Source organism: Anopheles nili, chromosome 3, assembly GCF_943737925.1.
Source record: "Anopheles nili chromosome 3, idAnoNiliSN_F5_01, whole genome shotgun sequence".
In the NCBI taxonomy this organism is placed as follows: Eukaryota; Metazoa; Arthropoda; class Insecta; order Diptera; family Culicidae; genus Anopheles; species Anopheles nili.
Genome location: NC_071292.1, coordinates 51,077,507 through 51,102,863, shown reverse-complemented (window position 1 = coordinate 51,102,863; position 25,357 = coordinate 51,077,507). Strand labels below are relative to the sequence as shown.

The 25,357-nt window shown below is 48.6% G+C and overlaps 1 protein-coding gene across 1 annotated transcript in view; it reads left to right on the top strand.

Annotated features, from left to right (window-relative positions):
* Positions 1-5,329: 5,329 nt before the first annotated feature.
* The window catches only part of LOC128722999 (uncharacterized), a 56,185-nt gene continuing 36,157 nt past the window's right edge, over positions 5,330-25,357 (top strand). Inside the window, exon 1 of the mRNA XM_053816702.1 lies at positions 5,330-5,458. Coding sequence (XP_053672677.1) covers positions 5,342-5,458 — 117 coding nt within the window. The 5' untranslated portion in view covers positions 5,330-5,341. The remainder of the gene's footprint in view (positions 5,459-25,357) is intronic.

Sequence of the window (25,357 nt, the reverse complement as noted above, 5' to 3'; positions counted from 1 at the left end):
TTTTTTTTTTTGCTAATTATGCATTCAAACAGTGATCTAACGTAGCCCCCGATTCATGAGTGCGCGCTGAAGGGTTGAACTGAGGGAAATGAGACGCAAGAACGGATTGTCCAAACCCCAGCTAGAACAACGCACCGAGGCAAACACCGAGGCGATCACAATCAAGACAAGTGGCGTGGCTTCAGATTGGGATCTTTCACCGGTCGAGTGACGTGATATGTTTGCCTGAGTGGCCTGTAGGCCAACCGATGAACCTTTTCGATGGGCTATGGGTTTATGCAAATGGGGAAACCCGATTTCGATTGGGACACGGTCGTGGCCCCTTGTGTCTGGTGTAAGCCATTTTCCTGCAACGCGTGTGGCAGCAGGAAGGCACGAAAAACAATCCCACCGATAGAGGGCGCGCGCGCGCGCGCGCACGCATGCCGTATGCCGGAACTTCGATGCTTCCGGTCACTCGCGTCACGCTGATGCTTCCCGAACCGGAACCAAACGTGAGCACGACGCATGGAGCATGATTTATGAAACGCGTGTCCCCTTTAATCCACCGTGGAGAGTTTTGTGGGCACGATTATGGCGGCGTTGGTGTGGAGATTATAGGTCGTGATTTATGGTACATTTTAAGGCCCGAAACCGATCGAAACCGCACACCACGCAAGCAGGGGTCTCTGAGGTGCCTCAGGTGGCTTGGTCGCAACAATGGTTGTCTGGAAGGGGGTTGCGCAAGCATCGTCTCGCGCATGCACATGTCTATTATGCATATGAGGGCGCATCAGCTCGCGGATGATGGCTCACAAGCGGATATGCACCTGTGGCCAATCGGTCGATCCGGAGAAAAGCCCACTATCGCGTCGGTCGATCGTAGCATAATTGAAAACAGTCCATAAAAATACACTATCGATTGAGCGAAAAACGATTGAAACAATGGCGAGAATTGATCCCTCACTATGCAACCGGACCCTCTCCGAACCTTGACTCACAGCGCGAGTACCGAATCGTGCCGGATGTGGTGGCGTTATTTTTTCAAGTGTAGAAGATCGATCTCCGATCCGATGACACCGGAACCGGACCCGGGTTCACGCTTCGGTGCCGTCGTTGACCGTCGATTTTTTGTTTCAATGGACAATCGATTTTGCCCGCGTGCGATCTTGGCGTATAGCCAAAGCCATGGAGGTTCTCGTGCCCTAGCGAGCCCTAGACGAAGCCCTAGAACTGCTGCGAAGATCTCTGCAAAAGGGCCAGCTCAATGGTTTGGCCCTGAACGAGACATGCGTCCGTGTTGCCTTGGAGCCGTAGCCCATCCGCTTGGGGCCCATTGTGACATTCCGCGCCTGGTGGCCTCGGTGTAATTGTTCACCTCATGGGACCTGGGTTGTGAGCGCCACCTTGGTGGACGATTGGTTGTTTTCCAAGCGAGCTAGAATGGCAAGGTTTCACAAAGTTTTCCTCCATCGATCCGAGCTGCGTTTTGTGAGCAGGTACGCGGTCAGGTTCGATTAGCCTCAGTTAGGTTTTGTAGCAGCGAATTTTGTAGTAAAGACAAGAGGTTTTTCCCTTACGTTTCCTCGAATTTATGAATTATTGTTGAGCGCATTCACGTAACATTAAACGCCGGCCTAATTAGCGCTTATGAGAGTAGCGACTTCTATACCGGCGAAAGGTATCGAATTTCAGCGCATAAACGGCACAACGTAGGTGCATATTTTTTTTTTCGGTGCAACCGAATACTATCCATCATATCTGGATATTAATAATGGACCCGCTAATTGGCACTCACCCCCATCTAACCTTTTTTTTCCACGTGAACCAGTCGCATGTTCCAGTAGAGGTAAATTAATATGCGCGGCTTGTAAGAACCGCGTCCTGCGGGATGAATGTAGTACCACCACCCGAAAACACGATACACAGACCTTTTTGCACGTGTTTTACTGCCCCTTCGCACGGTCATAAAATGTCCCTTGTCAGCACGCAAACGTGCGCGCTAACATGGAAAATGGGCAAACCAGTTGGAAGATGCCGCGTGTGTTATCAGACCGCGTAACTTATCCGACCTTACGTTGACGTGCGCGCTCTTTAAAGCGCACCGCAGAAGTGTCTCAGCATCCTTCTCAGCGTCCCGTGTTGCTTGAGTGGTTTATTTGGAGAACATTATCACCCGCTTCCTGGCCGACTGCTGGCTGCTGGCGATGTTGCGAGGCGCGGAAAATTAATTAGTCTCAAATATCCGGCACGTTCTCGCGCGCATCGTCGGTGCTTTTCTAACGGTGACTGCGCGAACGGTGACTTGTCTTCCTTACGCGGCCTTTCGCAGCCTTGCGAGGCCCCTTTTCTGAACTCCTGCAGGTTGAGGGAGAAACGCCCGGAATGGCTTGTACCGTTCCCCGAAAGCTGGTCAAGCGTTCTTTTCCGCAGACGGAGGGAGGTTTCTGTTTTTTTTTGTGTGTTCGTGGAATGTAATCCTAGATGCTGCTTGCAGTGTGGCGAATGTTGTGCGCTCTGTTCCCAGGGCGTTTTGCGGGATTTAAGGCAGCATGGGCAGGTAATAATGTTTGCTAACAACTCTTTTAAACTTTGCATACGCTCGTTCTGCCAGCGTGAAAGGCTTCCTCGGGCTCGATCGTGCCACAAATGGTCCCATTCTGGTTCCCTTTTGTGGGCACCCTTAAATGGTGGCTGGGCAGCGCGTTGCAGCGCGTTGGCTAATTGTTTCGTTGTCGTTTGCTTACGCTTCTCCGTTGTCTGTGGCACGATATCCCAATTGAAGCCCCCGAAGGAAGGTCGCTGTTGGGATTGTGTTGTCCGAGGTCCACGGGGATGATAGTTAGGAGCCTTGAATGCTGAGCTAATACCCAATTAGGGAGCGATATTCCTAGGGTCTATCTTCGCCGGTCCAAGGTCGAAGCCAGCTTAGGGTGCCCATGTTTATGAAGTTATGTAATGCCACTGCCTTACGGGGTCTGCAGTATTGCTCTATCAGCCGCTATCTGCCACGTTGGATAACCAAATTCTACCAGCGGCCTCACGATAGCTCCCCAGAGAGGTGACAATGCTGGAGGTCCTGCCACAAAGCCCTTTTAGTTGGGCCTTCCGAAGACTCTTTTGTAGACGTTGGGGCTATCTCTTTCGCTCTCTTTTTATGCCTTCTTCTAATGCACTCGTGTGTTGCAGTAATCGCCCTATATGGTGTCGAGGGACTCAAGCGAATTCCACCGGGTGTTGGAAAAGGGTAATAACAATCATTTCTAGTCTCACCCACGGAACGCACCTACGAGACTGCATACGTGGGGTTTGTCGTACGCACTCTGTCTGTGCATGGAGCATATGCAAATTGGTATTGGCAGACGCCTAACTCTGGACAATGTATATCCAGTGCAGCTACGCATTTTTTAATCTAAAGCACAGACAAAAGGGAATGTCTGCTAGGTGACCAAATGGAGCGAGTTGCTCTCTTCGCCTTCTGTGGCTCTGATAACATCCTTCAGCGCTGGTTGTGAAGGTTATTCTATCTAATATTTGATCTGTAAGCTTCTTCAGGTCATTAACTCGAATGCTCTCGTTAAACCTGAGTACAAAAAAAAGCTCAAAATCATATCAGATGCAAACACGACACCCCAGCTGAGTGGAATTGCAACTCATTGCGATCATAAACCCATCGACGCTCAAGATGAGGTGTTTGCTTCGACGAACCACCCGGTGGTGACGGTGACTGTGCAAATATTTGTACGCCCGAGTGAGCTGTGCTTTGATCGAAATCTTTTTTCCATTTTCTTCGCAATAACTCGCACCGCCCAGCTCACCTCTTCCGAACCCCATTCTACCCATTCGCCTGGCCGGGCGTGATCGATGGCGAGGCGTTGGTTGGTTGTTGTATTTTTCCTCTTTTGCGAAATGGAGATTTCTCAACTAATTTAGCTTTCGCTTGGCACCCTGGCCGGGTCTTTATTTTTTTCTTCTCTCGCTCTCTTTCTCTCTCTCACTCTCACACTAAAACCACCCCAAACCGATGGGCGTAGCCGTCAGATGTGTGGCAACGGCAGCGTTTTAAAACTTCATTTCCCACGTATTGCGCAGATCGGTGCGATCGGGCGCCATCTCGCGCAAGCGAGGAACCACGGGCCAAAGGAGCAGCAATTCAAGCGACTAGCGCAAGATGAACCACACGAACAGGTGGTTTTTCAGTGGGGCTGTGGGTTTGCCACTGCCACACCAAACGCCACGCGCTACTACTGCTGTTGACCAACCTCTCCGGGAGTTCGTTTCGGCACCTATCGTCGGATGGCGGTATTTTTCACCTCAGTGCACCCGTAATCGGGCCGCTTCTTCGAGCTGTGGAGCCGTTTTCCCACATTGGAGCTAATTTATTAATCTCCAAGTGTAAAGGGATCCCACCGCTCGACCGGTTTGCTGTACCGTGTACCGGTTGATCGCGTTTCGTCGCTCGTCGCATGCGAGAAGATCAGTCAGTCTTGGCGTAACTACTTGAGATTTCCATTAGACAACTGTCAATAAGGGAGGATTTTGTGATGATTGCAACGCCAACGCAAAACGGTACTGGCCGGCTGCGGCGTTTTTCCTTATCTTTCGACACACAGAAAGTAGGACATGATTAATCCGTCTACAGCTGCTACAGGCACTTGGATCATCAGGAAATAGATACGACTGATAACCAGCCCCTGAAGCTCGTCGTTTTGATGCAGCAGCATTATTTGTGTACAAATAGTCATCCTTTCCCGCACAGTGATGACCCTTGGCCGTCTTCCAATCGCTTACGTAACTTTCTCTCTCTCTCTCTCTCTCACACAACTTTGATCCAACACCGGGGCCACAAAAAAGTTCGACACCAAACGAACGGTCAAGACGAACGTAGGTGGCAAGCGACTCAAAGCCCGCCGTCGTCGTCGTCATTTTGAGGGGTTTTCCTTCTGCTGCACCTGCACCCAAACCCTGTCTTGTGGGAGGGTGGTTTTTTTTTGATCGCAACGCTTCGATTACGCCACCATAAACCCGATCTCTCTCTCTCACTTGCTCTCTCGAGTACACCGTTAGATATTCGCCGATTCCAAGTGCGTACGCCCGAGTCACCGAGTGCGTACGCGTCGAGAAAAGGGGTAGCGCAATGAAGAGAATTAATCATACAAGAAGGAAGGGCAGAGAGACACTCGAATCTTACGCAACCGGGGCGCGCGTGTATTATTCGTATTTGTTAAATTAAATTTTATATATCTGTCCCACATTCTGGGGCCTCCCTCCTTTCGCCGTCGCCTATGCTAATTCCATGTCACTTCTTTTTTGGTTCGAATTTCACAGCTTGGGTTCCCTGGAGGCCACACTGCCGCGTGAAATGGTGTCACGACGCAAAATATTGTCCCGCTCGCGGGACGACCTCAACCTGGACCAGTCCTACATCACACAGGAGGAGGAGGAGGACGTTTGGTACCAGAAGGAGAAACTCTACAAGGTAAGCAACACACGCACATGCCCGGAAACACATCGCATACTCCTCGAAACGGGCGATTACCGTTCTGAAGGGGTGGGTGGGTTTAATTTATTTGTTTACCAGGTTTCATCGCAGAACAAAAAAATCAATTACCCAATGATGTGTTTTATGCAATTTTTATGCACCACTTATGCAGCGCGTCCAACAGCAGCACCGGTTGGGTGAATTATTGGGCCCATAAATAAGGAGAGCTGGTTACGAAGCTGCGCGCGCCCGCTAATGAATGAGTGTGCAAAGCAGTGCAAGCGGGTGGCTATAATTAGAGAAATATATTTGCCCCATGAATATCGCAAACCAAACGAGCGCAGTTTGAATGCCGTCAATTATGAACGCACTTTTTCGCTGCTCACCGGGGGTTGCATTAGAATGCAATAATTGCTGCGCATAAATTCCCAAGTGCCGGTTAGTTTATTCTTCGCAACAGCCAGCACGATCAGGAAGAGGCCCTCTTTGGCAGGGCGGATTTATAGCCCCACATGGCGATAATAATTTAGCAGCCACCTGCGAGCTTCGAATAGTTCCGGCAGATGGCGCCAGCGCGTTATCGATTGATTAGTTAACACCAGCCGAATGTCTGAGCAAGCATGGCCGGATTTGATGGCAGAGTTAGATAACAGCGTGGTCGCGCGTATCCACATCACATCTGCTCCGTCACGGTGGTGGACACGACATTGCGGTCCATTTCGGAAACCTCCGCCCCTGCGAGTGTTTTCGAAGGAAGAATTTCGAGAGAGAGCCAAAACGAGGCGTCAATGAAAACTCAACGGTCGAATTCGAACATCGCAGCATTCCAAAGGGGTGGCCAGTGTTTGTTTACGTATTCAAATCGCGCGCCCGAGCGCCACACCAACCTCTGTGGCCACGCTTTCTCCGGCCTTTATTTCCTTGTTCGGGCTTTGGCTGGTGGTGATCCACATGATTGTTTTTTTTTCCGTGTCCGTTTTGTTTGTTGTCTTTTCGAATCGATTCCACCACCGGAATCGAACCACCGCCACTGGGCGGTGCAGATCATGTTCGGGGGTTTTGGTGAAGAAATCGTTGCGGTGCAGCAAATGGTGCCGCTTTTCACCATGGCGTTTGGCGCATGGACGGGTGTTTTTTTTCTCGCTGTTCGTGCATGTCAGGCGCCCGTCAGAGTCCGGTTGGGTCCATCAGTCTCAGCTGGGACTGCGGGCTCTAGGACTTGACAGGTTGATCAGAAGGTTACTCAACGATCGGCGAGCGAACACGTTGACGATGCGCCCCACTGGATCGTGTCCCTGCGAATGGTTCACTTTGGTTTTGCTTCTCGCACCACAATTACCTCATAGAAGTTGAACGCTAGGGCCAGTTTGCAATCGATACGCTTGCGATGCGAAGGTGTCGGTACAGGTGTAGCAGGTGTTAGGCATCAATTTTCTGTCATCGATCGTCCAATAAATCTTGCAACTCGAGCTTGCGCCACCACGAGAATCCACGCATCACGAGTGCACGCGTGATCCGGTGGGTATTGTTCATAAATATGCCACGACAAAGAGCTTAATTGCGAACGGAACCTGCTGCCAATGTTCAAGCTCGTGCGCAAACACCATCGTCCGAGAATGGCGCAGAGAAACCACGCAAATAAATGCTTGCCATGCGTTTGCTTTGATTCGCATTCTAGCGCCATAAATCAACCAGAACCCGAACTGATCGAGAGCAAGTGGTAAGAACAAGGCTCGAAGCTTCCTCTAGCATCTCGAGCGTCACGATCGGCACGCGTGGATTGCGAACGCAAGTAGCCCGGACTGTATCAGAGCTGTCATTAGCACAATTACGCGTGCCACAAGGAGACCGAGCGCGCGGAAATTAATAGTTCTTTTTCCACACGGCGTTGAGTGGTGGCTGTCGAGGTTGGAAGATCGGCCAGACGATTGACGTCTAAGAATCTAGAACATGAGCGGATGGTTCAACCTGCCCGCCTGCGTGTCAGTGGGTTAGTTGTAGCGCACATTCTTCCATTCCGAGACAGGTTCCGCTTGAGGATGAGGTTTCGCTTTCGTTCAGCTCGGCCGCTAATATTAATAGCCCCGGCTCTCGGGGGGGTTTGCTGCGATTGCGTACCGCTGATTAGCTTCTCTGCGTCCTCCACCATAGCGTGCGTTTGCCAACACTCCGTAGGGGGGCTAGCAACATTAAAACCGGGCGCATCATAGCCTGTTCCACCCTACGAAAGCGCGCGCGCGCTCGTGTGTGTTGCGCCTTTTTTTATGCCTTTAAGATAATGATGTTCCTCCGCCGTATGGTTTGATCATTTACCTCCTTCAAAACTCAACACCTTTACGACCTCGCTGGCCCATATTCGATAGGTCACCGCGGGCTCCAGGGGGGAGCTTTTGGGTCGGTTTGCCGGAGTCGGAGGCGTTGCGCAAAAGCCACCCTCCTGTTGAAGGGGATGGTTAGGGCTTCGAGGGTGGGCTGCGGAAATGAATGATCGCACAAGTAACGGCACCCTGACGATGGAACCGCATCAATGGACTTGGTTGGGTGGAACAACCGTCCTGTGGTGAGTTTGAAGCGCAGCAACTTAACAAAAAAAACCCAAAACGCACTTCATTCAATCGCGAATGACCCGTACGAAATTAAGCGCGCGTGTACAAGCAAACGCACGCCAGCCCCTTGGGGGTTTCGCGCTTAGTCGCGAGACTTTGCCACTTCGCGGAACCGAGGTCACGCCGGTTAATTTGAGCAGCATTTTTGGGGGGAGGAATGCGTTTTTTGTTTTGTGGCTTCTCCACAACGACAGGCTTTCGTGAAAATGCTGCGTGACCTCAAGGGGCACTATAATCTTTAGCGGGTTGCATTTGTTAACTGTCCGCTTGTTTAGAAGCAGCTGAAGTGCATGTTGGCCGTCGCGCTGTCTCACGCGAAACTGATGACGATAAATCACGCAGGGACGAGTGGGACGAGCTGGCGAATTGAGAAGGCACTTTGACATTTTGTATCGCCGATCGGTGAGGATTGGCTTCTGCGTTACTCAGCCGAGTGTGCGTTTGCAGATTCACACCTTCATGGTTGAGCGAGATGTCTCAAGCGCATCGGTGTTGGGGAAAGACCCAAGCGCACTGTGGTGTGATGCACGCAAGTACCGTTGGACTTATTAGCATGTAAATGAACATGAACGCACAGCAGCACTTGTTTTTTTGTTTATTTATTCAATTTATCTATTTTCTTAGCTGAATTCCGGTTTACTGTGGTTTGCAGCGCGAATGTAACATAGTTCACACCCAGTACCCAATGGTGACTTGTAATATTTCAATCATATTTATTAGATCCCAGTGGTTGCGTAAAATGTTACGAATCAACGTTTCGCTGTATATCATGTCAAAATAAATGATGCCGTGTGAAATAAAATATCGTCTCCAATAATGACTCAGCTTAAACCACACCGAGCGAAGAGTAATGGAAGTGCTTTCAATGAAGGACAAAAATGCACCTAACAATCAAAAACACTGAGACGGCTTTGAGCACGCAGCCCAACAGGTGAATGGTTTATTTAAATAACTTTCCAACCGTCACAGAAATTAAACGCACTTCATTCGTTTGGTATTTTACTCACGCGTCCACAAACGATCGCGCGCGCAGTGCTGCATCCCATTCGATCGATACCCGAGTCCATTCACATCCTTCGCAAAATGCCCATCCTTGGCCTGGGGGGGAAAGTGAACGACGTTATTACCGCGGTTCATTCATTTTTATGCAACGAAGCGCGTCAACACCGCTGCCGGTGACAACACCGCGTTCGGAAGCCCATTTTCTGGCCCCATTGTTGCAGGGTTTAGTGGAATGTTTCGTTCGCACTTTCTCGCCCGCGAAAATTGGCCCATTTGCTGCACCTTCTTTTCCAAGCCCGAAAGGGCTGGTAAAATGAAGCAAACAAACAAAAAATGCCATCTTGAAAAAGATTCACTTTCCCTTTCCGTTTACCGAAGCCTCCCGGGGGGGCAGTCCCGGTCCTGTGGAACTGTAGCAACATCTGTTGCTGCTTTCTCCCCGGGAATCCAAGCTCGATTACTTGCGTTTTTTCGGCTCCTTCCTCCGTCCGGGTGCGTCCTCGCAAATCCTTACGCAATCGAGACGCAATTTTCGTCCCCAACCGTTGCGCAATCGGAAACCGGGTTGACAATTTTATCTCTCTCTCTCTCTCTCTCGCGTCTTGCCTTTTCCGGGCGTCGCAAAACGATGCTCATAACTCGATTGAGCCCGACGAGGGAAGATCGGTCGATCAATCATTTCCTCCTGGTTTGGGAAGTAGCGGGCTTCATGTTAGACACACACGCACATACTAACGCAACCCGATCGATTGGGGGATGATCAGCGCCAACGCAACCGCTCGATCGATCGATCGCGTTGATCGTAAAAGGGAGAGATGGTGTAAATTCACGCACACCAGCGCACCTGAGCGAAAGCTAATGCAGGAGGTCCACGTGCTCGGTTTTGGGGTGGGGATGTTGGTTTATTTTTTTTTTCTTCCACCTAGCTCGAGCGTGTGTCGAGCAATTCGGAGCCCGAGACCGGATCCATGAAGGAATATTAACGCTAAAAACCGAAAAAAAGGGAAAGTTACAACCGAGCGGGTGCTGCCCTGGCAGGCTGCAACCGCGTGTACGACGTTCAACGCCGTTTGCGGGAGTCCGGAAATACGAATTGTCATACGGTGGTGGTTGTGGTGCGTGGTTGGATTAATGGAGGAGACGGTTTGGAATCCCGGAAGAAAGCCTCCCCAGCTGAAACGGCTCCCAACCGGCAAACCGTCGCGCACGCTTATAAATCATAGCATAGCAGCCTTCAAGCAAATACATACACTCCCGTAGCTGGTGGCGCTTGGTCTAATGAAGAAACTGGCTCGAAACGCGTGGCTAGAAAGTGTAGAGAAATCCGAACGGCAAAGGGGGAAACATTTCAATCGTGAATTATCGTCATTTCGATCGAAAGGGAGCGAGACGTGACGTTGGGCGCCGCGTGCACCATACACCTTGAATGATTGAATTCCTGCCAGGTCTTAATCGCCCCAAAATTGGATTTGCCGACCCAATTCGGTGCATGACTAGGTGCGATCACTGGGAAATGTTTTCTTTTTGGGAGTGTGATAAATGCAAGCCCTTTAGAGTAGGAGGAATGGGAAAGATTTTTCAATTTCATTTGTTGGCACCTTTTTGCCGCTTCACTCCCAACGCCTTAGATATCCGGCAATGTTCCAATTAACTTTCCCCAATCGCAGCTGGGGTTGGGTTTTCTGGCTTCAGCTCGGTACGTTTCAATTGAATACCGCCAGTTGGACGGACGTTTTCGAGCCTGAAGTCGAGCACGACACGATCACTTTCGAGGCAATATATCTTGAAATAGAATTCGCCCACCTACGAGCCCTGGGTAGGGTGTCGGGAACACCAACATTTGTGCTTTTTTCTATTCAACATTTTACCGGTGACAACACAAGTCCCTGGCCGTATCCTCTCTAAGGTGTCCCAACACCATGCCGGATTGACAGCACGCAGATTGTGAAATGCGACCCACGGGATTGCTGGGTAGTTGATCGATCAACCTAACATTAGAAATTTACTACGGTAAAAACATCTACCAGCAGAAAGCTTTTGTATCAAATATATGCTCTACAATTTCTGTGTCAAAAAGCTGCAGCATTTTTCGATAAAGTAGTTTAAACTGGTGAAATTTGCGTTAATTATTCACAATCTTACTTTAAAGCTTAGGGACTTTACATAATAACTGAACATAATGATGGTTTTTGATTCTTTACCCCAACTAATAATTTTGCCATAGCACAGTCATCCACACGTTATGTTGTTTCATTCTCGACTCATCTCAGCACGTTTCCATTTCATCCTAGCTGCGATCATCGAATACACCAACTACCGTTACCGCTAGATGTGGCGTCTTCAGTTAACGGTTTCCGGTGTAGTTTCGTGTTTCGTATTTCCACTTGTAAACTCGACGAGATCACTCGGTGAATAGATCGCTACCTTTTTTTCCCCTTTTACTCGAATGAAATCGAAACTCGTCGCTGGAGAACCGCTAGACGAGGAACTTGGGCTCAGGCTAGCGTGACGTGTGGTTTTCGCGGCCCAAGATAATAGCTTAAACCACACACAATTCATTTGGATCGTTATTAGAAACGCGCGAACCCGGTGGTACATTGGGTAGGATTTCCTAGACATGGCTAGATTGTGGCCTATGCTTCTCTTCGGAACTTGAGACGTTTTTGCGAAATTTTCCACTCGCGGTGGCAGAAACTAGGGAGTGACATTTGCCGGGACCTTTTGGTGATCAGATTCTAGATTACAACCGAAGCCCTTGAAATTTTCGTGTCTTTGTATCGAAAACTAGGTTGGGACGCTGCTCGTCTAACTTCTTGGACTTCTTCTCGCCAGTCCAACGCTGGATCACGCGAAGATCCATCCCTGCACTCACGATCACGGTAACGATTCTTCTACAAGGGGTTCGCAGCACCCAGAACATGCAAAGGTCTCAACCGGCGGTCGTGCTATTTACTTGCCCTGCCCTTTTCATGTTCTCCGGCGCGCACAGAACTCTTGCCGAATTCTCGATCGCACCTCGATCGTTCGCCAAATGTCAACTTCGCGCCAGACGCCCGTGCATCATAAGCGAGCGTGGCAGATGACAATGATGATGCCTTAACGATCAATTCTCCAAACATCACGAACCGATCGAACCGTCGCCACTGGAGCCAACTAGGGGGGAGGATATGTACCTGCTATTTTTCACAAATGTCAGTGGGGCAAATTGGAAACAGGTTTCGTTGGCTGACACACACAGACACACAAACACAAACACCGGCGTGCAATTCCTCCGGCTGCTCATTTGCTCCGTATCTCACCCCTACGGGGACAAGACATCAGGTAGTTTTGCAGGAGAACAGTACGATGCAATCCGACGGAATCGGTAAATTAGAAGCCAACCTCCAGCCGGCGATCGATGGTGGGAAAGGAAAACAAATCACCTCAGATGATTCCGTTGCCCTGCCAAGCTCCAGTGCTCCAATCCTCCGCAAAAATGGAAGGATGTGGGTGCCGGGTCTTAGAATTCCTTTCGCCTGTCACGGGCCTCGCGTCACGGAGCCTTTATGCTGAAGATTCCTCAATGCGTCTGTGAAGTTGCACCCTTGTGCACGGACGCAGCCGCTTGTAGCTTACCCTTGCACGTTTACACGACCGGTTTCGGCGCGTTTCGATTGACATTAGCATTTTGCCGCGATCGCACACACCGGACCTTGAGTTCAACTGTCGGCGGCAACATTGTCGTCGCGATGTGCTATGCTTGCTTTTATTGTAACCGCTACGGAGCAGTGTCTAATAGACGCATTATGGATGTGGTTTTTTGATAGCTCGGTTGTTTTGTGAATGCTCTTTGCTTAAATGTCAGCGTTCCTCAATCGGTAGTACAGCTGATGGTCGATGGAATTACATTCGTGCACACCCAGCAACCCAATTGCGTTCGCATCGGAACAAAACAAATCACCAAACAACGCGCGCGAGTGGTTGGAGGCCACTCGCGTAAACCAAAGCCCATTAATGGGCTTTAAGAGGCGCATCACAAGCGCGTTACCATTTCCCAGCCTTTTCGGGGGGAGGTTGTCCGCAAAGCCCTCCACCTGGCGTTGTGCTAATGAATCGCGCTAAAGGCCCACATTCGAACGCTTAATGGTGATCTTACAAGCGATCAAGAGCAATCGATGCCACCACGCGTGGAGGGCTTGTCCGGGGTTACCTTCTTCGGAATTGTTTTCTCAACCTTCAAGGACGTTTCGCGTTTCATTGCCTCGCTGGTCGGCAGTTCCTCGTGCTTGGGTACCGTCGTAACGGTTGAGTTAATTTTAACATTATCATAATGCGGCTCGAACGTTCTTGAGTTGCCGAAGAACGGTGATTGTGGAATCGCTTTTTGATCGTGGAATGTCATTTTGATGAGGGTCAAAAATGATTTCATTTGATGACCGGCATTTGTGACATTATCAAATTAAGTATTCAAATATTCACAATTTACACGGAAATAAAATTTCGACATTTGTATTATTAATTATTTTTTCACTGTAAAGGGCACGAAATATTTATGACAAATGATGTCACGAAGAGTAGGGCGTTGGGGTGAATTTTTAGAGAGTTCGTTGGAAAATTCGAAAATCATTAGCGAGGTTTTGCCAACGATGGTTTCTATGACCATTGCTTTAGCGATGTGTACCCTTAACCTGCAGCAATCTGCATTCCGTATGCAAAGTGCACCCCGTGATATTAACTTGTACCGGTCCCCAGTAGAAGTAGCACTATTCCATTAGCACGTTGGCATCGACAATGTCTCTGACACCTTCAGTACACGCTGCGTTTATTGGTACGAAAGCTCGCCACACGTCTTCCAGAACACTGCGCCGCGGTTCCGAACCGAACAGCACGTTGCAAAACCACGGCAAACATGGCGAGAGGCCGTTAGCCTTTGGTTTACGTGGCCACAACGAATCTGAACCACCGTTAGGTGCCTTCGATTGTCGTCGAATTGTGCCCGATGCAATATCGGAATCGCACCTTCAGATGGATTTAGGTCACCAAACGGAAGGTTCTTCCGAAATGATGCAAAAAAAAACGAAACAATCTAAATGCAAATCCACAGTCGCCCATTGCGGTGACGGATGACGTGCTTTGGGGAATTTGGTTCTCGAATCCTGCCCCCGGGGCCGCTGTAGAGTATCGAAATAATTTCGCATTAGCATACGTTCTACCGACGTGATGCTTTTTTCACGAACGAAAACAGGACTCGCAGTCCGCCAATCGGTCGTCCCGACTCTTTCTCGCGCAAACAATAAAGCAATAACGACGCAACAAAATGAATGTGTGGAAAATATTGCCACCTCCTTGCTCGGGCGTAATCTCTGCACTCGAAAGTGGGCCTGCCCGCTGCATCACGCCATCATAAATCGGCATTTTGTTCTTTATGCCGCGATGCGCCCAGAAAATTGATGAGCAGATTCAGCGATGCCCCACCGGTCGCGATGCGGGTCGGTGGCTTCTCCCAGGAGCTTTTTGGGTCACCGTGGATTATTCGTTCTTTGTTTGGCGAATTTTCTGCCAGAACTAAGTGAATGATGAAGGTATTCTCTTTAATTCACGCTGTCATCAGATTATTTCACATGTTATTTATGATCACGGAAACGAAAAGCCACCGTTCTGTAAGTTGATCGGTAGTTTCCCGATATGGTTATGCTGTGGAACAGTATGAATGAGGCTGACACCAAAAAAACGTTTAAAATTGTGTACAGTCAGTTCCAGTTATTGAACTTAGTTGCTTTATTTTATGCATGACTTTAATTTAGTTGGAACAAAAGTTTGCATGAACATTTCCGGTTGCGAAATTGGGCAAAATCATTTGCTTGGAGAGCTTGTAGTCTATAACAAAAAAAAAGCTGCCTTAAACGGGTGTGCAATAATGCTTTTACATAAAGAAACGGCTTTAACAAATAAGCTACGGTTTCTTATTTGACTTTGCCACCCCTTCGAACGTCATCAACCGGTCATAGTCGATGGCAAAAATCAAAAGCGTAGCGTAAGATAGGCATAAAAATGGAAGCTTTCAAACCCACAGCTAGGGGGGAAAAATCGGCGCGAAAAGCGTGGACAGCATCAATTCGGCTGCGCCACCCCCAAAAGGGGGCGCTTGAGCGCGGAAAGCAGGAAACATTGTCTTCACGGTGGTGTGTCAGCGCAATATGCAAAAAAAATATTAGAAAACGGAGCACGAAACCGAACGCCAAGCATCGGGAAGGAATTGAAACTAAACCCGCGAGAAGGGAAACTGCATCTAAGCGCGGTTACCGTTAATCGTGAGTATCACCTCGTTTACCGTGAATTGCGGAGGGCACTTCATTTGTCCTCCCGCTTGCTGCCTACCAGCGTCCCTAGCCACCCCCAAAAACGGTTTTATCCACCCGATCCGGCCGGCGAGTGGCCGTTTGAGCTTTTTGTTTGTCTCCCTTCACGGCCCCGGGACGGTGATCCGATTTCGAAAGAACTTATCGTGCAATCGCTATTCTCGCTTCAGTTTGTTTTTTTTTTCCCATTTGCTTGACGGCATATTCCGTGCGAGCGAAAAGCTTTCGTAGCGTGGATAAATCGTTCGCTGGAATGTTTGTCTAACGCTGCGTTCTCGACCCCATCACGACCCGGTCCCGTACCGTGCTGTGCTGTCCGTTTTGAATTTAGAATTCGACGAGTGTCACCTCGCGGCACAGGCGGGCCATCGACCTGATCGCGGGATTGCCGTTGTTGCGGCGCACCACTTCAATAAAATGATATACAGTACGCCTGCCGGTGGGTCTGGCCACTGGATTTTACTCGCGTAAAACTCTTTCCATGTGCCCTTTTCGTCGGGGTGTTGTCTTTTCCGCTGTGCCGCGTCTTCCGTGAGGGTGGGAATGATGCGATAGTGATGTGACCGATGGTCGTTTGATGGGCTTGCACGGAAGGCATCGCTAGGTGTGTGGTATATGTGCCCTGAATCGATAATTTATTGACCGTTGGGAACATTCTTGGACCCTGTGTACCGTTAATGCTCGTTTCATGGGTAAGCAAGCTTCTTGAATACAATGTGCGCTCAAACTCGCGTCATACTTTCATTTAAGGGTAGCTAATACATTTGTCAAGCCTGTTATGCTTTCTGTAGTATTTTTACGAATTTTTAGATAGAAAAACTACCCAATTTTACACTATGTTCATGTGTTTTCTTTCAAGAGAGACAAAAGGCTTCAACGCACGAGTAAGCGACGAACGTTCACGCACCTCCCTGCAATAAGACGTCCGATTCTGAGGGTTATTTTGCTCGTGGCGTGTTCATTGCTTCTCGGCACCGTTGAAAGGCCGCTACCACTGCAATTGCTGCACTTAATCTAATTTATATGTTTTACCACCCAACGCCGTCGGATCGCGTGAAGGTGTACAAAAAAAAATCAGAACTAACGAACCTTCGCGATGGCGCCACCGAACGGGCAGGGCTGTTGCAATTGCGGCAGTGATAGAACGAGGTTTCCGCTGTGAGGGCTCGTTGGAAGTGGTTTGTCCGCGACTGTACGGCATTACCAGCTAGATCTAGGCCAACGCTTTACCTTCTCGCTATGACAAAGGTAGAGGGTCCTGCCCGTAATGGTTACACCTTCGTGGTGTGGAAATAGATTGGGAATCTGTGCCTTATGCGCAGCATGCGGTGCATGGCACTAATGGTACGATGACAAAGACAATGTGGCTTATATATTCAAAGGCTTGGATGGATTTAAGTCTATGATGATGTTATAACATTTTGTAAATCAGTTTCGTTTAGAACATCACAATGAAAATACTTAGCAGATAGAAAAGACTTAAGAGAAATTTCATATTCTACGGTAACTGGCATCGAAAAAATATCTTTAAAACAATAAACAAAATATCGTATCACCATGGGACAAATAAAACCAGTGTAAAAAATAACCGAAAGCTTCTCGAACAACCTACCCCCTGAGCACGGATCGGTGCTGTGTAAAGCACTCGCATAGCTTTTGAGACCTTGCAAAACTCGTTCGACGGTCCGCCCCGGTCCAAGTGAATGGCGTTTGGGTTGAATTTCTGCCCTCTTGCCCTGCTATCGCAACGACACGCCGCGACACAGCGCAACCGAGCGGACGGCAGCTGCTGTGGCCGGCAGCAGAAAATAGTAAAAGTGCAAGAAATATCTGTAATTTAATATGCTCGCAAGGACGTTTCGGATCGGCGAGAGAGCGTTGAGTAGATGCCAGGGCGTTGGGGAGCTATCGGTCGAGGCAGGGAACCGGTAACACGAGAACTCGAAACCTGACCAAAGAGCTTGGTCGGAAAATAAATACCTGAAGAGCGGAAGTTTCGGTGAGCTATTTAGATGACCATTTTGGTTTTTGTTTTTGCTTGCCATTTTTATTATTTTCCATTGCGTATAGCTGGCGGCAGTTTTTTTGTTTTTGTTTGCTTCATCGATGCCCGTAACCGGTTGTGGGTCATTGAGCGAGTCGGATGGCCACTTTTAAAGCTTCCCGCCGAAGTAGCTCCGTATTTCGTAAGGTAGTTCGTTCTACGATGGGTTTGCAGTGGCGCCATTTCGATGAAGCGTAACAGCGACAGGTGGATTTACACTTCAATATTACGCTGTAAATTTCAACTTTTATTCTATCGCTGATGAAGCCCGGCTTTTTCTCAACCAATTATGATGACGAAATTAGCATTTTGCAATGACATTTTCCAAGGTTCCCAACTGCATTACATTGTGCTCTATGCGTCACTTAGTTTTGAGCTTTCGATCGCAAACAACACATTCTTTCTGGTTTCACGGCCATAACGCTCATACACGCAAGGGGGTAACAACTGGCTTATCGAACATCATAAAAGGCATCATTTTTTCCGCTGCCGATTGTAATCTCGCTGCCATCAAACAGAAATGCTTGCCCGTGGCCGCACAGTGGGCAGATGATGAAAACAATAATGATGCTGATGAAAAGGCTCGATTCGGGCCACCTTCAACCACCTTAAACCACCGGCCCTGACGAGAGAGGGACACTTACCCCACGGACGGGACGGGTTTTTTGGGGCTGTTAAATTGTGCGCGTGCTTGTGTGCGTCCATGTGTGTGTGTGTTTTTTTTTTATTTGGCCCGGTGGTTGACAAATCCAGCGGACGCTAGCAACTATGTTGACATTTACACCGTTTAAAGGGTAAAGGTTGGCGCGGTTGAAATTGTGCCGCGTGTTTTATAGCTGGCCGGCAGTGAGGTGGAAAATTCATTGCGCCTACCCACACACGCTGACGGATTGGCCGATGCGTAACCGCCGCGCTGGGAATAACGAGACGGAATTGAAGACGATTTTAACATTCTGCGCATGCCACCACCGGACAAGGATCGATCGCTCTCTGCCTCGATGCCTCTGCGTCGATGGATTCACGAGGATGGTGCAGCCTTTGGAAAGGTGCTTCAGCGTCCGGCGGTGGCGGGTGAAGCGTAAATTCCAATCAGAAGCAGAAAATTTAGCATCGACATGTTAATATGCTTTTAAGCGAGTGAAGGTGTCCCTGGGACACGGGTAAAAGGTTGCCCTAAACCATTTTGCTGATGAGCTTGACCTATGGATACGCGGGAGATGAGTTAACGCGCTGGTACGACGAAGCGAATAGGCGAAGGTTGCAATAGACTTTAATTATGCTCCTCGCTCAGCCCGCCAAGTGTACTGATGGTACTTTTATTATGCTCCCACATACGAGAGTGGATGGTCAAAACAATAAAACACAATATGTTTTCTTGCCTAATGCATTTGGGGCGAAAGCGAAAAAAAAAACAAGTATGTTTCTTAATATTTTCCCGCCTTCGTTGCTATGGTGTCACCTTTTTTGACATAAATCTAAGCATGTTTCACTGATAGGAAGCAATGAGCCATTAAGGGCAACATTGCTCTCCTGAACGGGCTCCTGGAAGAGCGTTTTAATAGCCTCATGGCACGTAAACCGACGAGCAAGGAACTCGAACGACATACTTTCTCATATGTGGACGAAATTGCCATCATTAGACTGATACAAGCGGCAGCCTTCACACAAAGAAATGAGCGAACGGGTTTTGTCTGCCATTACTTTGGCTTTTCTCTGCAGTACAGATTCAGATCAATTTGTTCGTCGTTCATTATCTTTCATTGTTGCCTTCCGATCATTTTTCCTGCTTCTTGGGTTGGTTTTGAATCACTCACGAGACATCTGTATTCACCTAAATTATTTGGGTAATTTATGTTGCTGTTATGGTGATTCAAATACTCACGGTGTGCTCTTTCTTTTCGTTGCAGGTAAGCGCTCCATCACAATTTCATGCGACATCCTGTCGCTCCAAGCGATGCACCAGCGGGTGCATGCTTGACGGGCCGGCCGATGGGAAAAAGACCGGTATGATGAATCAATAATAGCCCGCGTGAAAAACGAGCGAGACAGATGCAACGGCACCTTCCGGTGCAAACAAAGCAGGAACACGAATGCAGCCTATGATGAACATACCACCCGATCGTTTGTCGGCTCATCAATGTTGCAACGACCCGGACCCGGACCGTGGCACACCGTGCCGTTGCTTTTTCATGTTTTTCCGGGCTTCGGTGGCGGCTTCAGGAAACACAAAGAAGGAAGCGCCTATCAGCTGGTTGCCGGCCGTATCAAAACAATAGCCTATCGGTGGACTTTCCTCGGCAAAGCCCTGCAATTAGTGGCGAATTAATCGTCTGTTTTGTTTTCGCCATGCTTTGTGTTTTAGTTTTTCCCCAAAGGGTGGTGATATGGGTATAGAGGATCGATTTTTCTTTCATTCGTTCACAACACATTTTCCAATTGCTGCACTTACTTTCGCCGTGAACTCCACCCCGTACCCAATCACAGCGATTCACACAAGGAAGAATAGAATTAGCGTTTCCCGCTCTATCATCGAGCCAACGTTCGTCATCGATGAACAAAAAATCACTTTTCCTGCTCCTCGAGCGAGAGTGTTAAATGGTTCAGTTCTTCCAATAATCGCCAGCAACGGAAAGGAAGAAAATCACCCACCATTCCCGGGGTGGTCGAGACTTCCTGCTGACGCGTGAAGACCCCAAATTGGTTCGCTAATAAGAAAGGCCGGATCCAAAGGGTGACGATTGACGGGTAGCTTGTGGGTCGGTTCGGTTACATAATATCGGCATCTTTTTTTTTCCTCCTGCTCGAGTTCTTCCTGGCTTCGGCGCGATGCAAAACGCCAACCACGATGCACCACTGAAGATGAGGCCGCCAAGAAGCATCCCTCCGGCCAATTACCGGTAATTTGAAAATCGATTTCTATTTACTTTTATCCCACCCTCCCTAGCGGGGTTCGTCGCTTGCTCGTGCCAAAGTCTTTCGATTCACTTTTGCCGTTGCTTTCCCGAGCGAGCGTTTCGTCGCGCTGCCCCATGTCGATGATTGCCTTTTGCATGCCTCGCTGCACTTTCCACTGCAGTTGGTGCAATGGAAATCTGACAAAAGAACCGAGCGTAAAACCGTGACCGAATCGGTTCGTTCCGAAACCGTTTCGAAGCGGAGCTGGTGAAAGAAACGCTGGCCCTAACCGGCGACGGAATCGATCGATCGATCACGACGAAGCAGGAAACGGTACTTTCTGATCGGTGGCCATCCAAACCAAGGCACATACGTCGAAAGCGACGAGCTCTGGTAGGAACAAATTTACTTCTGCTGGGAGAAAAATTATTCAGCTCGGCTGAAGAAAAGGGGGGAATTTCGGATCATAATTTGCTGACAATTGGAAGTCATCATTTCGAACTAATTTTTCGTTTGATGAACGATTGTTTATCGTAATTGTGAGTTAATGTTTGGCTGATCGACGAAATATTATATGTTACGATTTTTGGGTATTATTTTTCGAAAAAAAACTTATTCATCCAGCTTTGCGTGGATGATTGCACTGTAGATTTAACGGCAAGGAATGGGTCTCATTTAATGGCCCATCAGCACTCCATTTATATGGAGTTGTTTTCTGTTAAGCACCCAGTTGAGTCATCCCTGGGTAGGCTTGCAGCAACGGCAGTTCTGCCAACGACCTGGAGAAAAATTAACCGAAAATTATATCATTTCTGCGAACTCATTAAACATATTTATTACTTTTATTATTGCCGCCATGCAACACCTCGACGCTGATGCGCTTCCTAACGGTCGAACGGTGCCAGCTGCCGGCGAGGGCATTTGCTTGAGGTTAACTGCATTTCATTTCGTGAGCCAGTAAATAAGGGTTTCGTGCAACGAGAAATGTTTCCTCGCGCTGATCATCCTTTAGGTTGCGATTTTTGTTTTGTTTCGAGCACCGAAATCGTTCGGGTAACTAATTGCATGGCAATTTTCGCACAGCTTCGGGCTGGTTTCCTTTGGCGTGGCTCAGTTCTGGGATGAGTCACGGGCCGAATTGAAGGCTCCTTAACCGGTCTCTGCTATCTTCGAAACATCATCGGACGCATGGAAATGTGCGTCGCTTAAATCGAAGCAATTTCAAAGCAAATGTGGCTATACATCCCGAGATGGCCTAACGCATTGAGGAAGTTCTTTCGCACCGGAAAGAACGTTGAAAATTGTCTCCCCAAGGCTCCTGCGATGTGCCGCAAAACGAAATTTGCAAAACTAATCAAATCAAACTCGCTCTGTACATTTAATTTCCATTGTGCGCTGAAGCGCTAAGACACCGCGACAAAACACCGACCTCGTTTGGGGGCAACCGAATGAGCCACATAATTAACGAGCAAATTGGCCTCAAATAACCTCATTTTTGTGGGCATAGTTTCGCGCATTTCGAAACGATGCTCCGAAGCTGCAACAAATAGAGTGTGAATGGGTCAATTCGCGCAAGCTCGCGTAGCAGTGATATTATAATTAATTTTCATTATTTGGAGCATGCCATAGTTAAAGGAATTCTCTTTCACGCACCTCGGTATGCTTCGCATGAAGATTTCGCTAATAAATCTGTCTCGAAGGCCATCTAACTTGTGCGGAAGCGTTTCATACCCAACATAACTGCGATTATGTTTCTGGGTCAGTGGTTTCTTGCCTTTGCTTTTTGGGCAGTTTTTTTATCTTTGGTGAAGAAAACCTCCTCAATTTATCGTTCATGATTATATCCCATTCCGGAGGGAAACCTTGTAGAAAATTCACATTCGATTAAATTGCCCAATAAGCAGTACAATTTATCAAGCGCTTCTCCCGGAATTCCTGTCACCAAAATGTGCTTAAATTGTGCGAATGTTAAATCCCAACATTATTGCCACGCCAAAGGGCAGCCATTCTGCTCGTTCCGTTTAAACCGAAGCCACGCTCCCAACCGGTCCCAATGTCATTCGTAATCTGTACATTCGACAATAACCACGAAGGACCCCCTTCGGCATCGTTTTCCCAAGCACAACTAACACGCAAGGCCAGTCGAACGGTCGTGGTCGTGGTTTCCTCTCGCATCGCTCCCGATCACCGCAAATTACCGCCACAGCGGTGTGAATGAATTATGCACCCTACCTTGCAAGGACCTACCGGCGCAGAATATGATTTATTGCCGTCTTAATATTTACGGTTACGTTTGATTGGTTGGGCTGCTGCGTTTCGGGACGCCAGGGGCTGGTTCGATGTCCCGGGACCGCGAGAAGGACAAAGCAGGAGGTCCTTGGCGGGATTAATTCGCGACCCCTAGCTGGGTTAGTGGGTTGGGTTGCGTGCTCGGTGTGATTCTTGGCCGCGCGACACACAAACGGCTTATGAACCGTTAATTTGGGGCTCAAGGTGTTTAATAATATCCGTTCTCCTCCTGAACCGGGCCCGTGCGTTCGTCGTCCTCTCGGTGCGCTGCGTCGTGTAAAATCATTTAAGGATTTATTTTACCTCCGATCCCGTTAGCCGCAAAGTTGGGCAGGATCTTGAAAACGAAACCGACCGAGGTGAACAATTTTTGGTGCGTTCTCTCACTCTCTCAACATGCGAATGCCGGGTCAGAATGCGACCATTAAGAACGAGCAATGTGAAATATAAATTTTACACCATCAATAATTCACCCCTCCCGACAGCAACCTGTTTTGCGTACGCAGCGCGGACCGACGGCGTGCAATTGGGAATTGGAATTTAATGAATCTGGCGGGTCATATTTTGGGTCGTAATCGAATAAAAAAAGACCCCCATCATTTTTCTCCTCACATCCGGCAACGGTTTTTGCATACTTTTGTGTGGTTCCAGGCTCGTTAAGAATTTGGCAAAGGCTCGAAGCCACAAATAGACAGACTTCAAAACGTAGACATCGTAGCGGAGATTTTTTTGCATCTCTATTCATGTGGCGTTTCACCTGCCGCTTGATACCTTATTTAGCAACTCTCGTCGATTGCGGTACAACAGCCGGTTAGCTAAGTCCCCGAAACATGTCGGTCGGAAAACCTGCGCGCCCATGGTTTGCTTAAGCCATTCATTAGACCTTTTGCTCGGGCTGCTAGGGGGTTTCCCTCGAACGTTCACGATCGAAAAAAAACTCCACACACACACACATACACGCTAGCTGGCACATATGAAACGGGTCTTGTAAATGGCTGCACTTGTCGTGTTGGCGCTGGTGCAGGCGCTTGCAGTTGTTGCAGCGTTGTTTGATTTCTCGTTACGCAAGCAACCCCGGCGCACCCGCTTGCACTCGGGGGTGTGTGTTTTTTTTCTCTGCTCTCCAGCGAAAAGCACCTTAAAAAGCGCCTCCGATATCTTGGCACCGGGTCGATCAGGAAAGGAAATTCGTATCTCTCGCGCATCGCAAACCACTCGGCGGATGGAAACGAAACGCGCGAAACATGCGCCAGGAAAAGTAAAATTTACATAAAACTAATGAGCAATCAATTAGAAGCGACGAAACCGACCGAACGGGAATAGTTTCGTTCTCGATTTGGTTCGATGGCGTCCGAAGACGGCCAACCATTGCCAATCGCTGGCCCGTGATTGATGAGTGCCCTGTCGAGTCACTTCCAGCCGGGTACGCTGAAACCAAGCTCCCCAACATAAGAAAGACATCCTCTGCAAATGGGTTGGCACACAATTGCAACACGACAGACAGCGCGGGAGGCCGGTGAAATAGAATTAATTGAACCATTTTGCGGTGAACCAGCACCAAATCGCAACTACCGCATGCTTCCTGCAGGCTGCGTTGATGGAGCATTGCCGTCGCAAGACGCCAACAGAGGAGCAATTAGGTTGTAGCAAATTTTGCATAAACACAAAACATGCTACATCGCTCCCGTTCAGGACATTTTGTCCCAGGCGAGTCACACAGTTGCCCCCTAAAATCGGGCTAATTCCCGTGCTGCTGCTGCGAAGAAGCCAACAAGAAAAGCATCGGCGTCATTAATAATGATATCAGACAAAATTTATGCTAATATTTATCAACCGGGAACAACCGGGGCAGCATCCTGCGAAAAGTTTGTTTGCCCATTTCGCTCGTGGTTTCTTTTTTTTACATACGCAGCCCTTTTTTTATGGGCTGTGAATGCTGTTAAGAAGGGCGTGATCGTTGTTCACCCTCAGCCCTCGCTGATGTCGAGCACGGGCAACATGCGCTTCTTTTACACCTTCCCACTATGTAGCTTTTTTTTTAAACGTTCCGTGTGTTAAAAAACTAATCTCAATGTTCCTGGAGAGAGCGCCAGGAAAAAAAGAATGCAAACAAATTCTTGTGGAATCTTTCCGACAAATCTCGCGCCCCAACTCGACTCGCCACAGACGGCCCTTTGCGAAGTGGACAGAATGTTGAAGAAAAATAAAACATAAAAACGTTCAACAAGAAATCGAAGCGATCGCGCGCAAGGGCGAGAAAGCAAAGGAAAGGAGTCCAGCACATGTATTATGATTATTGACGATGGACCCTTTGGGCCGCCATTCTCGGACGTCGCGCGAGGTGTAAGAATAATTTATGTCGATGGTAAATTGACCCGAACCTGAGCAATATTCGGCTCGCATTTGCGCAAGCAAACAGTCGCCTTTACTTACCCGCCGTACTTGCGCATCGTCGGTGATTGCGCCGTCGTCCTGTGCCGTAGCTAATCAAAATCGGGCGAACCGTTCGGGGCCTGTCCATTCGAAGGGTGCATTCGTTTTGTTTTCGAGCAAGCTCCCATCCAAAAGGAGAGTTGGTTGCGCTGCGACCGGTTAGGGAAGAATGGAAATCGAACCCCACATCGTGACGATTGCACTTTAATGCATTTCCGGAAACGCTGTGCTATATTTAAAACATACACACATACACATTCGCGGATTCGAAGCGCGCGAAATTTCGAGC